The sequence below is a fragment of the Canis lupus genome, chromosome 9 (assembly GCF_011100685.1).
Source record: "Canis lupus familiaris isolate Mischka breed German Shepherd chromosome 9, alternate assembly UU_Cfam_GSD_1.0, whole genome shotgun sequence".
Classification (NCBI taxonomy): Eukaryota; Metazoa; Chordata; class Mammalia; order Carnivora; family Canidae; genus Canis; species Canis lupus.
In genome coordinates, this window is record NC_049230.1 from 20,139,602 (window position 1) to 20,153,952 (window position 14,351).

General features: G+C 38.4%; 1 protein-coding gene across 3 annotated transcripts in view; it reads left to right on the plus strand.

Annotated features, from left to right (window-relative positions):
- Positions 1-14,351, plus strand: part of EZH1 (enhancer of zeste 1 polycomb repressive complex 2 subunit) — a 30,111-nt gene that overhangs the window by 2,649 nt on the left and 13,111 nt on the right. For all 3 annotated transcript variants that reach the window (XM_038547251.1, XM_038547253.1, XM_038547252.1), the window contains 9 exons: positions 3,900-3,991; positions 5,146-5,273; positions 5,388-5,516; positions 6,625-6,744; positions 8,305-8,425; positions 10,190-10,366; positions 11,234-11,336; positions 11,820-11,983; positions 12,390-12,481. In XM_038547251.1, the coding sequence (XP_038403179.1) occupies positions 5,157-5,273; positions 5,388-5,516; positions 6,625-6,744; positions 8,305-8,425; positions 10,190-10,366; positions 11,234-11,336; positions 11,820-11,983; positions 12,390-12,481 (1,023 nt within the window). In that variant the 5' untranslated portion in view covers positions 3,900-3,991; positions 5,146-5,156. The remainder of the gene's footprint in view (positions 1-3,899; positions 3,992-5,145; positions 5,274-5,387; positions 5,517-6,624; positions 6,745-8,304; positions 8,426-10,189; positions 10,367-11,233; positions 11,337-11,819; positions 11,984-12,389; positions 12,482-14,351) is intronic.

Consider the following 14,351-nt stretch of genomic DNA (forward strand, 5'->3'; position numbering starts at 1 on the left):
CAATCCTGCTTTGATTTTTATCACCATTATCTCCAATGCAAACGACTGGATTCTCTTAAGCAATGCTAGAAAATACTAATGCTATAATTTTCTTTTAAATAAGAGTTCAGGATCACAGCTTCCTGTTAGTAAGGTTCTTTCTGCGTGCAGGGTGCCGAGAAGCTCAAACTAATAACAAATGTAAATACCTTGGAGAAGTGGGAGAAGTGTAAATTAAAGATGTGCTTAAAAATCCTAATTGCAGGATCTAGCAGGCTGTGTACTTAGCCACAGAATAGATTTTAATGGAATGTTGATAAAATTGGTGATCACCAAAATGACTCAATTCTGTGTTTCTAGAGCTCTTTGTAGAGGTAGGTTCACCCCTGTTTGTGTTTCAATTCCACCATGAGCTAATAAGGAAAGAATGAGATGGAAAATTTAAAAATCTACAATGCCATCTACTTCTGAAGCCTTACTTAGCCTGCTGCTTGATAAAATTATATGATGTAGAAGAAAGTAGTAAAGATGTTGAACTTGCTCCAAAGAGAAGCTCTTTTTGCAAAGGGAGGGCCCCTTTGTGTGTGTAACAGAACTTCATAGCTTGGAACTTTTATATTCTGATTTCAACCTCTCTTAAATTTAAGAATATTGTTTTTTAAATGTTTTATCTCCAAACATTTCAATAAAGTCTTCCCATTTCCAGCTAGTGACAGACTACATTCTAGTTTTAGCCTTTGAAACAAATTGAGATCCAATTTTCTGGGGAAAGATCTCCAAATTTTTATAAACTTTTTTTTTTTTAACATTTATTTATTTATTTTGGAGGGGTGGGAGAGAGGGGAATCTCAAGCCGACTCCCCACTGATCTCGGAGCTGACACAGGGCTTGATCCCATAACCCTGAGATCATGACCTGAGCTGAAATCAGGAGCCAGTTGCTTAACCACCTGAGCCACTCAGGCACCCCAATAAGGTAGTTCTTATTTCCAATTATCAATTTTTAAAAAGTTTTTAAAACAGTTTAAATTTACAAAAAGATAATAAGGATAGTAGAAGGAGTTTCCATAAATTCTGTATCCAGTTTCTCTTATTATTAACATCTCAACATTAGCATATAGGTAACTTTTTTTTGCAGTTAATAAACCAGTATTGATCATTTTACTGTTATCACTCATTATGAAGTCACTCAGTTTTTTTAAACGGTGGAATTGCCTACTGATTTTTTTTTTTTTTTTTTTTTTTTTTTGCCTACTGATTTTTAAGCAAGATTTATTCTAGAAAGAGAAAGTAGAGGGGAGAGGCAGAGGGAGTCTTAAGCAGACTGTACTAAGCACAGAGCTCAACATGATGCTTGATCTCATGACCCTGAGATCAGGACCTGAGCTGAAACCAAGAGTCCAACAGGTAACCAACAGCACCATCCAGGTGCCCTTCCCTACCTACTGATTTTTAACAATAAAAGTCTCTAGAAAATTACTGGTTTGATGTATCATCAAGAAAGACTTATTTTTTGGGGCAGCCCTGGTGGCTCAGCGGTTTGGCGCCGCCTTCAGCCCAGGGTGTGATCCTGGAGATCCAGGATCGAGTCCCACGTCGGGCTCCCTGCATGGACCCTGCTTCTCCCTCTGCCTGTGTCTCTGCCTCTATCTCTCTCTCTGTGTCTCTCGTGAATAAATAAAATCTTAAAAAAAATTTTTTTTAAAGACTTATTTTTTCTATAATTTTTATTTTTTAGATTTTATTTATTATTCATGAAAGACATAGAGAGAGAGGCAGAGAGTCATAGGGAGAGGGAGAAGCAGGCTCTACACAGGGAGCCCAATGCAGGACTCAATATCTGGACCCGGGATTACACCCTGAGCTGAAGGCAGGTGCCTAACTGCTGAGCAACCCAGGTATCCCTATTTTTTTCTTTAATCAACTTTACTGAAGTAAACATTTATTTACATATGATAAATTCACATTTCATGTGCACAGTTCAGTGAAAGTTCTTAAAAGTGCATAGTCATATAACCATCATCACAGCCATGGTATAGAACATTTCCTAAGACCCCAAAAAGTTCCTTTATCCTTCTTTCAATGTAATCCCTTCCCCCAGCGTCAGCCCCTGGTGACCACTGATCTGCTGTCACTAGATTTTTCCTTTGTAGAATCATTCCAGTAGAATGCACTGTAAGTGGAATCATATAGTACGTAGCTTCTGTGTGTGTCTGATTTCTTTCACTTAGCATAATGCTTTTCAGATGTATTGTACGTGTATAGGAACAGGGAACGCTTCATTCCCTTTTATTGCTGAGTAGTATTCCATCCTGTGTATGTACTGTAATTTGTATCCATTCAGCAATCCATAGATATTTGTTTCTACTTATTGGCTATTATGAATAAAGATGCTATGAACATTTGTGTAGAGGTCTCTGTGGGGAACATATATTTTCGTTTCTTTTGGATCCCTGGACTCCGGGATCATGCCCTGAACCAAAGGCAGATGCTCAACCACTGAGCCACCCAGGCGTCCTATGATCCCCAGTTTTAAATGGACAGAGCAACCTACCATAAGCTTACTATTTCAAAAAGGGAAATGTGCTTCCCCAGAAAATGAGAGAAGGATTGCAGTTTAAAACCATTTTTTAGGAGGTTATGAAGTCTCACTAAATTATGATCTATAACATTTGAGTCTCAGTAAGGGTAACTTAAGGTTTCTGAGGGAGACAATTTTGTCCTAGATTTGAACCATTTTTTATTTTCTGGAGGAGGCTGTTATACTTATTCAGGGTAGAAATTACATGAGCAATGTACATAGTATTACATGTGAGTATGTTGCACATAATTAAATAGTTTTATCATTTAAGAAAGTCCCTCTTTTGGCTCCATTCCATAAGGAATGAGAAGTATTTAAAAGATATAGGAGGAAGAGAGATGGTGCAACTTGTGGGAAAGAAATTCAAATCTGTTTAATTTTTTTTTTTTTTGTAACCCAGCACATTGGCAGTCGTGGGATTCAGATTCTTACATTCTTACATTTTGCTGTTGTTTCATTCCCTTCCCCCAGAGAGATAATATTTAACTCACAGGGAATTCTGCTTTTAAGAGCTTGAATCACTTGATTGAGTTAACAGTAAAGGCAGGGAGTCTGCTTCTTTGTTATTCTGTCCTTCCCTTATCCTCTAAATTTAACATCACATTACCCTGATCCATTTGGTTCTTCAAATGAAACAATCAAGTATACAGTCTCTTAAAGTCCATGTGCATGATATATTAAAATCGTGTCTGATTGTGACAGATGTGAAACAGTGGGTTAAATTTTGCTGTTTTCTTATCAGTGCTGTCATGTCTTAAGGGGAATTTTTTTTTTTTAATTTTAAAAATACTTCTTTAGAAGAAATATGTTCTTAAACTCCAAAAGAAAAAAAAATTTCTTAAAATTTAAAAAACAAGGCCTGAAATTTTAGTTTCTGTTTCAGATTTTGGCTCTTCATAATTCCTTGTAATGTTTTCATTAACTTAAAAATGCTAAGTAAAATGAATAGAATTAGTTCTCTAGGAAATCTCAGTAGCTAATATGGAGTAGAAACATAACCTTGTAGATTTTATTGAATTTCTAAATGTACTTAATATTTGTTCTTTCTCTAAAACAATTGTTGAGTCTGCTGGCTGAGCCTAGAAATTGGTTCGGAAAGGCAGAAATGTGAACTTGGTAATTGTGAGAATATATTTGCACACATGACTGGAAGGATATAATTTAATAAAAGACAGGACAAATGGCACCAAGTGTGATTGGGGCCTGACATACACGTAGAAATAGTGGTAAGCAGAGACCTCAAAGTCTTTATAGTTCTGGGTAAGCATCTTACTGAGAGTATCAGGGTCTAAAATTATGCTCCATTGACTTAAAACCACTGTCTGTTCTCTTTTGAAAAGCTGAGCATTTGTTTTGCCTTTGTGTCTTGCCATTCCTCTGAAGAACAGAAGGCACATTATAAAACCAGACACTTCTCCTTGCGTTGTATGAGGTAAGTAGAATGTGTTACAGTAAGTACTTTTTTTTTTTTTTAAGAACTTTGGACCTTAATTCAAACACTTCCCCCCAAAAAGGTGATTTGCAGTGTTACATTTCTGTGTGTCTTACTGTTGACTTGGGGTAAAGATTATGCTGTTGTCATATCCTACCTTTATTTCTAGGCCTGTGGTAGGTTCAGACAATTTGGCAGGTATAGTTCTGTAGTGTGGGTGAATCTTTCCATAAAGCTCTTTTTTGTTGTGTTTTTATAATTGTTGTGTTTTATTGTTGATTTTGTTGTTAATATCTTCCCGTGCCTAATTTCTAAATTAAACTCTATTGTAGATATGTATAGAGGAAAAAACGTAGTATATGTAGGGCTCAGTACTGACTATGGTTTTAGGCATCCACTGGGGTCTTAAAATATACCTCCTTTGGACAAGGGGGCATACTGTACACTGTTTCTTCTTCCAGGGCAGGAATCTTCATTCCATATGCAAGTTGTGCAGGAAACTCTTAAATTTTTTTAAATTAATTTTTAAAAAGATTTTACTTATATATTTTAGAGAGAGAGCAAGTAGGAGGAAGGGCAGAGGGAGAGGGAGAGAGAAAATCTCAAGCAGACTCTGGGCTGAGCATAGAGCCCAGTGTAGGGCTTGATCTTATAACCCTGAGATCCTGACCTGAGCCAAAACCAAGAGTCAGATGCTTAACCAACTAAGCCACCCAGGCACCCCTGAACTCTTTGATATTAACTTGATCCCTGCTGAACATTTCTTTTAGTCAGGGTATTGAGCAGGCTTCCAATTTTCCAAGTAATCCAAATTCCGAAATATCTGTGAGAGAACTTCCTAAATGCTGAATTAAAAACGAGGTACCTACCCGCCCCCCCCCAAAAAAAAACAACAAAGAAAAAACACGAGGTATCACAGAAGACAGAGGCTGAGCTTTTTGGTGATCAGATCAGGAATGGCTGATGTGAAATCTTTTTTTTTTTTTTTTTTTTTTAATTAAAACTTTTTGTTGAGCTTACAGATTTGGGTTCTTGAAACTGTGTTTTTATGAATAAATGCAGTGGGAATGGAAGCATGACTGACCATGCTTGAGTTTGAGGTACTCTTCATTTCCAGACAGTAAAATGCCTTTTCTCATGTCTGACTCTCTTAGATTACAGCAAAATGGATATGCCAAATCCCCCAACTTCCAAATGTATTACTTACTGGAAAAGAAAAGTCAAATCTGAATACATGCGACTCCGGCAACTGAAACGGCTTCAGGCAAATATGGGCGCCAAGGTCAAAAATAAACCCCGCCAACCGGGTTATCTATTTTATTGATCCAATGTAGAGGCTGGGCTTTTTAAAACTCTTCTCTTTAAATCCTAATCATTCCTCCCTTGGCTTTTCTAGGCTCTCTATGTGGCAAATTTTGCAAAGGTTCAAGAAAAAACCCAGATCCTCAATGAAGAGTGGAAGAAGCTTCGTGTTCAACCTGTACAGTTGATGAGGCCTGCAAGTGGGCATCCTTTTCTCAAAAAGGTATATACAGGTGTTTAAGCTCGGCCTTCCTTGTTTCTTGGACCAGAGTTGGTTGGTTGGTTGTTTTCTGTATTTGTGACTTATTAAAAAATAAGTAAAGATAATGGATACAGCTATCATAGTCACCTTTGAATAAGTAGGATGGTAAATCTGTAGCTTAAACAATAGCCTATTCACTTATTATTCTCAGTTAATGAGTATAATCATGAGTGGTTGGTTTTGTTTCTGTTTTTTTTAATAGAAAAACAAAAAACATTTAGTGTCTACTTTTCTGGGCTCTGTGTACAAGTTCAAAACAACCTTGTTTGTGCCTTGTTTGGCACCTCCAGTGCTTTGATATTGGAAAAGGAATGCCCCATATAATAGACAGGAATGGACTGATCAAAGGGATGTTTCTTATTATAAATCTAAAAATGATTTTAGTTTCTTAAAGAGATAATATTTTTAAACTGTAAAAATTGGATAGTGTATTGAGAGCAATTTTTTTTAAATATGTTATTCATTCATGAGAGACACAGAGGCAGAGACATAGGCAGAGAGAGAAGCAGGCTCCTTGTGGGGAGCGAGGTGTGGGACTCCATCCTAAGACTCAAGGATCACAACCTGAGCCAAAGGCAGATGCTCTACCACTGAGCCACCCAGGAGTCCTGAGAGCAATTTTCTTTTCCAAAGCAGAATATGACTATAATTTCTGTACTACTTCACTTCCCCCTGTATTGTCTCTATCACCTCTGCCCCTAATTTGATGTTAGCTGTCTTAAAGTTTAGGTCTTCAGAAAAACTTCCTCATCTCCTAGGGCTTTCAGAGGCCCTTTGCTGTTGTGTACAGCCCAAGGAGACCAGAGATTTTAAGTTGAAATAAACACCAGTTGAGTGTGAGAGGCACCATGCTGGAGTATATAAAGATACAAAAATGAATAAGAGGCAGATCCTGCTTTGCAGAGGTTTATAGTCCAGTGGTTCCTTTTAGAGCTGATTGTTACAAAGCCATCATTCTGTTAACTTGTAAAAATTAGAAGACTCCTGGGATCAGTTTGGAAGGACACTGTAGTTCTCTCTTGGGTAGTGTGCTTACCTTCCCCTCTCCATGTCTTTGCTTATATTTCAGTGTACCATAGAGAGCATTTTCCCAGGATTTGCAAGCCAACATATGTTAATGAGATCTCTGAACACAGTTGCATTGGTTCCCATCATGTATTCCTGGTCCCCTCTCCAGCAGAACTTTATGGTATGTATTGAAAGCACTGTGGTAATTGTATAAACTGTATTATTTTTTTTTCTTTTTTAAGATTTTATTTATTTATTCATGAGAGACAGAGAGAGAGAGAGAGACAGAGACATAGGCAGAGGGAGAAGCAGACTCCATGCAGGGAGCCCGATATGGGACTTAATCCTGGGATCCTGGGATCACTCCCTAAGCCGAAGGCAGACGCTCAACCACTGAGCCACCTGGACGTCCCAAGTGTATGATATTCTTATGTTGGCGTGCTGGTACTTCTCATAGGTGAAAAGTTGTAAGATTATACTTAAAGCTTGGACATGCTGTTGTAATTTATTTACTCTAAGTTTGTGTTTATTTATATTGCAAGTTGTTCTAACTTGTTAGGTTTTGTGTTCTATGAAGTGTACTTCTGAGTTGATGCTGGTTCTTTTTTGAATGAATGAGACTGGGCAAGACTCCAATTCTCCCTTACTACTTTGGCCCAATTTTTAACATATGCAGTTAAATGCAGTCTAAGTCAGACACTTGAGGCTTAAACAGGTTGACATCTTCCTGCTGATGGAGCAATCCTTTCTGAATCCCCTAAAGGCAAGATGCCATGAAAGCAACCGAGATAACAGAGGTGCACACAGATCCTTGAGCCTTTCATCTGGGCGTTTATGCTGACTCCTTCTAGAATTAGTTGTGATTCTGATGATCAGTCATCTCTAAATACTGTCATTGCTTATCATCTGCCTGATGACAGCAGTTGCACTGACTGGAATAGGATATCGGTTTACAGAAGGGATCTTAGAATAAAACTTAGAATTTATCTTAGAATAAAACTTCACTGTAATTTTACTTAATACTTGAGGACTTAAGAATGATCATGTTTTCTACTGAACAACAGTAACAAAAATCTGTTAATACTGTTTCTTTAGCCAGTAAATATTCATAGCTCATGCTGCAGTTAACTTTAGGTCCCCACTAAAGTTGAGTGATGGACATGAGTTATAATCATAGTTTTTTATTATGATTATTGGAAGTTAGTCTTAGTCTGTATAAGAGAATATCCAGAAACTTTACAGTTGCCTAGATTTTGTTCTAACTGTTCTAGTTATATTGCAGGTTACACTCTGGAAAGCTTTCCTTTTCATTTATGTCTCCACTTACTAAAAGAATTAGAATTGAAGATTTTTTAGGCTGTTGTTTAAGTGCTATTTGTACCTATTTTACAATGACATTTAGTAGATAAAATTAGATAATAGATGTGAATAATAAGTGTGCTGTCAGAGTCTAGATGTTGGTGGAAATATCAAATGTTAGTATCAGGCTAAACATTTAATAGTTGATATCCTCAAGTAGTTAAGCTGACATTTTTCCCTAAGAGTAGCATTGCCCCTTCCAGTTTGAGGTTTTGGTGGCAAAACAGAATGGCCAGTCTATAAAAATGCAGGAAACTCTGTCAAAAATGTTTTCAGGAAATTCAAGCAGCAAAAAAGGCCTAATAACAAAAGATTCCATTAAAAAGGAAAGAGGAGCTGCATAGTGGACTCATGGAATGAATTACATCTGGTTTGATTTTAGGTAGAAGATGAGACAGTTTTGTGCAATATTCCCTACATGGGAGATGAGGTGAAAGAAGAAGATGAGACTTTCATTGAGGAGCTGATCAATAACTATGATGGGAAAGTCCACGGCGAAGAAGGTAGTGGTGCTGGGTTCTTTGGGAAAAACTTTATTAGAGTGGTGCCCTTTCTTTGGTAAATAATCATCTTGCTCTTACCTGCTGCCTCATGTGTACTCGCTGAAGAATATTTCAATGTCATCACATGGCTAAGAGTAAAAACTTTATATTAAAAATGCCCTTGGTCAAATTTTATTTATTTATTTAAGATTTATTTACTTTATTACTTTTTAAAAAAGATTTTATTTATTCATGAGGGACACAGAGAGAGAGGCAGAGACACAGGCAGAGGGAGAAGCAGACTCCATGCAGGGAGCCCAATGTGGGACTCAATCCTGGGATTCCAGGATCAGGCCCTGGGCTGAAGGCAGGCGCTAAACCTCTGAGCCACCCAGGGATCCCCAAAATTTATTTACTTTAGAGAGAGAGAATAGAGGGAGGGGCAGAAGGAGAGGGAGAGAGAGTCTTAAGCAGACTCCATGCTGAGCTGAGAGCTCAGTGCAGGGCTTGATCCCACAACCCTGAGATCATGACCTGAGCCAAAACCAAGAGTTGGATACTTAACTGACTGCACTACCCAGGTACCCCCTCAGTTAAATTTTAAAAGGAGTTGGAAGGGCAATCCAGGTGGCTCAGCGGTTTAGCACCTGCCTTCATCCCAGGGTGTGATCCTGGAGACCTGGGATCAAGTCCCAGTTGGGCTCCCTGCATGGATCCTGCTTCTCCCTCTGCCTGTGTCTCTGCCTCTCTCTCTCTTTCTGTGTCTCTCATGAATAAATCAATAAAATCTTTAAAAAAAATAAAATAAAAGGAGTTGGAAGCACTGGGTGTTATATGCAACTGATGAATCACTAAATTCTACTCTTGAAACTAGTAATACACTATATGTTGACTAAATTGAATTTAAATATAATTTTTTAAAGTAATGTATATTAAGAAGAAAAGGGAGTTGGGACATAAAAGGATTTTATATATATAGTAATCAGTAGCAGGAGAGAAAGTTTAGTGCACAGAGAAGTATGATCTTAGGAGTTTTCCCTAAGTCCATCCAAAGCCTTTTTGTTCTTCACTTCCCTTTCTCTTAGAATGGCAATGAGCATAATCTCTCTGTTCTACTCTGATCTGGATACCCCCTGGATCTCCCAAAAATTGTGTATAATATTCTGACTTTGTTGCAAGCAGGTCATTTGGATTAGTTGTAATTCTAGAAAAGGCTGCTAGTGTGTAAGAAGTGGGAAGATGGGGAGAGACTCCCCATGGCTTTGCAAACCAATGGCCTTACCAGCTCTTTTGACCCTTTTGGGTACTGTTGAAAATACAGTTTTATCCACAGTGCCTCCTAGTGTTCAAAGACTGTCCTAAGCTGTAGTGTAACCCCATACAGTATGATTTTAGGAAGGTAATGCTGTGTTTTGAGTCAGAGAAGTCATTACCAAGCCATCAGCAGCAAAACCAAGTACATTTTGATGTTATAATTCTTTCTCTGTTCCATCTGTATTGTTTTTACACTTTTTTGAGATTCTGGACCATAAATACAGGTTGATTTGTAACTGAGGAATGAGCTATCCTAGTACAAATAAAGTCTATATAACTGGATTTCCCACTCTAGCCAGCTGAACTGGTGCAGTTCTAAAAACAAATCAAATTATTGTAATTTCCTGGTTGTTCATATAAAAATGTACATATGTCATCTCTCTGGGCCTCAGGAGTGAATACTGGAATTCCTGGAAGGATTAATGGAGCATGAAATGATCATTGCTAATCCATCTAATCTTTATGTTCCAGAGATGATCCCTGGATCTGTCCTGATTAGTGATGCAGTATTCCTGGAGTTGGTAGATGCTCTGAATCAATACTCAGATGATGAGGAGGAAGGGCACAATGACACCTCAGATGGAAAGCAAGATGACAACAAAGAAGATCTGCCAGTAACAAGAAAGAGAAAAAGACATGCTCTTGAAGGTAAATATTCCATTTTGAAAGTGACAGGGAGAAGAAAGAATGGAGAAACAGAAAGAATTGTTATTAAAGGCTGTTGGTGCTTCTCATTTGGCCCACTTAAAAGGAAAACAAAGTAGTGTGTTTGGGAAATATGGAAAGTTATAAAAAAGAAATATAATTATCCTGTAATCTTACTACCAAGGAATAACCGGCATTAATATCTCCTTCTAGGTCTAAAAAATGTATATGTATATATACATATATATACACCAAGAGTATGCGTATACACATATCTAAAATAAATATAATAGTATATGTCAACTACATCTCAAAGTTTTTAAAGCATATATATAAATCAAGATGTTTATATACATTATGTGAAATGGGATCATGCCACATATACACACAATTTTATATCCCTTTTTATTTGATCTTCTATCATAAGCATTTTTCCATGTTGTTAATATTTAATAACTTAATGTTTAATTTTGCTCTGTGTTATTTAATTATATGTCCAGGGACATAGTGTCACTCTCTTGTTCTTCAGCACCATCATTATGAATTCAATATTCACATCTCTCCACGAAAACTCCTGTTTTCCCCTCTAGTTTCTATCTTAGACTGTGGGTTTTGTCATTAATGTATACATAACTGATTTCCTTATTACTGGTAGCCTATTAGATAAGTCCAGGTGGCACTGACCTTCCTTATATGTTCCTAAACATCCAGTGGTTAGGTTAACAAAATAGCTATAATCAAAATGCTGTGACAAAAGGAGAAATGACCAAACAGCTTTGTTTGCATACTCTGATTATAGCACTCAGGAGGTGTTTTTTTGTTTTTGTTTTTGTTTTTTTTTTTTTTTTTGTTTTGTCATTTCCAATTCAGGCAACAAAAAGAGTTCCAAAAAACAGTTCCCAAATGACATGATCTTCAGTGCAATTGCCTCAATGTTCCCTGAGAATGGAGTCCCAGACGACATGAAGGAGAGGTAGGGAAGAGAGCTGTCCTACTCAGGCCATGTAGAGTGCTCAGGCAAAACTTTTATTCAAGCTTATTTTTGGTTAATAAAAAGCCTTGTTTCTGGTAAGTACGCTGTGATCTGCTTATGCTTCTGATTATTCCTTGCCTACCTGCTTGCCTCTAACTGGCCATTCCCATATTAAGGGTCACCATTTGCTGGATTTTGAGTAGGTTTGGGCAGAAAACTTTGTAAATTCTGCCATTTTTCTGGAGAGTTATTCCAGCACCACACTTCCCAAATCTTTCCCTCTTTTTACTTTCAGACATATGCCCAGCCCAGCACAATTGCAATGGCATACACAGTTATACACCCTTCTGTTATCAACAAGACCCATAAAAAGCCCTTCCTCCCTTGGTAGGCTGTATCTGGATGACTGTCAGTGTTCAGTCTGTACTTTCTCTGTGAAGACATTTCCTTGGAAGTAATTCTTATCTGTCTTTTTGAAAATAGGTACCGAGAGCTCACAGAGATGTCAGACCCCAATGCACTCCCCCCTCAGTGCACACCCAACATTGATGGCCCCAATGCCAAGTCTGTGCAGCGGGAGCAGTCTCTGCACTCCTTCCATACACTGTTTTGTCGACGCTGCTTCAAATATGACTGCTTCCTTCACCGTGAGTGGGGCTATTCCAAAATACTCTCCTGTTCTCCATTCCCAAACACCACTTCCTTCTGTGTGTGGGTTTTTTGTTGTTGTTGTTTTGCTTTTTTCGGTTAATCATACAGAGTTCCTGGCTTCTGATGATGGTTTTACAAAGGGCCTATTCTGTGTTCACTGGTTCAGTTGTAGCACGATGTGCTTTGCATGGTCAGGACAGAATAACCAGCAACAAAAGTGTCCCTGAGTACCTATTAGCTTTGAAAAGATTGTTGATGTCAGAAATGATTAAATTTTGTGCATCCTGATGGTAGCTGTTTATATCTAAATTTTCTGACAATGGCTCCCTAATTCAGTTTTGTTCTTTCCCATCCTATCAAGTGGATGAACCATTGGAAACAGGACAGTTTTGTGTTTTCCAGCTTTTCACGCCACCCCTAATGTATATAAACGCAAGAACAAAGAGATCAAGATTGAACCAGAACCATGTGGCACAGACTGCTTCCTTTTGCTGGTATGTTCTTTTTTAAGTTTTATTTATTTGAGTAATCTCTACACCCAACGTGGGGCTCCAACTCATGACCCTAAGATCAAGAGTCACATGCTCCTGCAACTGAGCCAACCAGGCACCCCATGACTTCTGCTCTTAAGGAGCACCTAGATACTAAGGACTATGAAGTTAGTCTTATGGAGCAGGAGTGTGTGTGTGACAGCATTTTCTTTGCTTTCTTCCTTTAAATGCATATATATATATAAGAGAAATAATACATGAAAGCGTTGATATCTTATTGTAGGGCAAACAGCCAGATGGACCCGTCCCTGATGGACAGACTATATGCAGCAGCATAAATTCTCCTGCATTCATGTGGGAAGGCAATACGCTTAGAACTAGAAGGGAATAAGTTCGCTTGGAATAGCTAAAGACACAGTTTTGCTTTCTGCACAATACAGTGAGTTTAGGTAAAGAATAAAGTACCTTGATAAAATTTTCTACTATCAATTAAAATTAGGATATACAGGCAAGTGCCTTTGGGACCATCTTTAGTGGGATACTAGAATAAAAGATGGTAGAAAGTGCCACTGGATATACATCTGGAAATCATATTAATGAGTCATATGATAATAGCAAAAGAATAAACAAACTTCATCTGATTTATTTTCTCCTTGATAAGCATGGACTCCTTCCTATGTGCCAAGTACCATGCTGGCCCTTAACATATATTAATTACCTTACTTTCGGGACACCTGGGTGGCTCAGCAGTTGAGTGTCTGCCTTCAGCTCAGTGTGTGGTCCCGGGATTCTGGGATCAAGTCTCATGTTGGGCTCTCTGCATGGAGCCTGCTTCTCCCTTTGCCTGTGTCTCTGCCTCTCTCTCGCTCTGTGTGTCTCTCATGATTAAATAAATGAATAAAAATTTTAAAATTACCTTACTTTCATGCTTCCAATATCCTGAGGTAGAGAAACGATAGATATTTCCAAAGTTTGTTAATATGTCAGTGGTGTGACAGTAATGAAATTCAAGCTCTGATCTAACTCCATAGTCTGTGCTTTTAAAATTACTCTACACTTTATTTATTTTTTTAAATAATTATTTATTTATTTATGATAGACAGAGAGAGAGAGAGAGGCAGAGTGTGTCACAGGCAGAGGGAGAAGCAGGCTCCATGCCGGGAGCCCGACGTGGGCCTCGATCCTGGGACTCGATCCCGGGACTTGATCCCGGGACTCCAGGATCGCGCCCTGGGCCAAAGGCAGGTGCTAAACCTGCCGAGCCACCCAGGGATCCCTTACTCTACACTTTAAAAAAATACACCGTGTTATATCAACATACCAGCATTTACTTGCTGTCCCTTTCACAGCAGTTACCCTGGGACCGTGTACATGCTTCACAAAGATGCCATTAGTGCCCAAAATGTATGTCTGTATATACGTTTATTTTTATTTATTCATTCATGAGACAGAGAGAGAGAGAGAGAGAGGCAGAGACACAGGCAGAGGGAGAAGCAGGCTCCATGAAGGCCCAATGCAAGACTCGATCCCAGGTCTCCAGGGTCAGGTTCTGGGCCGAAGGCGGCGCTTAATCACTGAGCCACCTGGGCTGCCCTGAGTATATGTTTAATGTACAGTAATGTCTATGTAGCTTTTCTTTTATTGCTTTTTAGAAATCAGTCCATATTCAACTCTAATGCTGGACTGTTTTCCCTCACACATTTTATGAAGGCTTTTTTTTTCTTCTAAGATTTTATTTATTTATTTTTGAGAGAGAAAGAGAGAACAGTGGGGAAAGAGGGGTAGGGGAAGAAACTGAGCAGGGAGCACGATATGGGCTCCATCCCGGGACTCTGGGATCATGACCTGAGCCAAAGACACACGCTTCACCAGC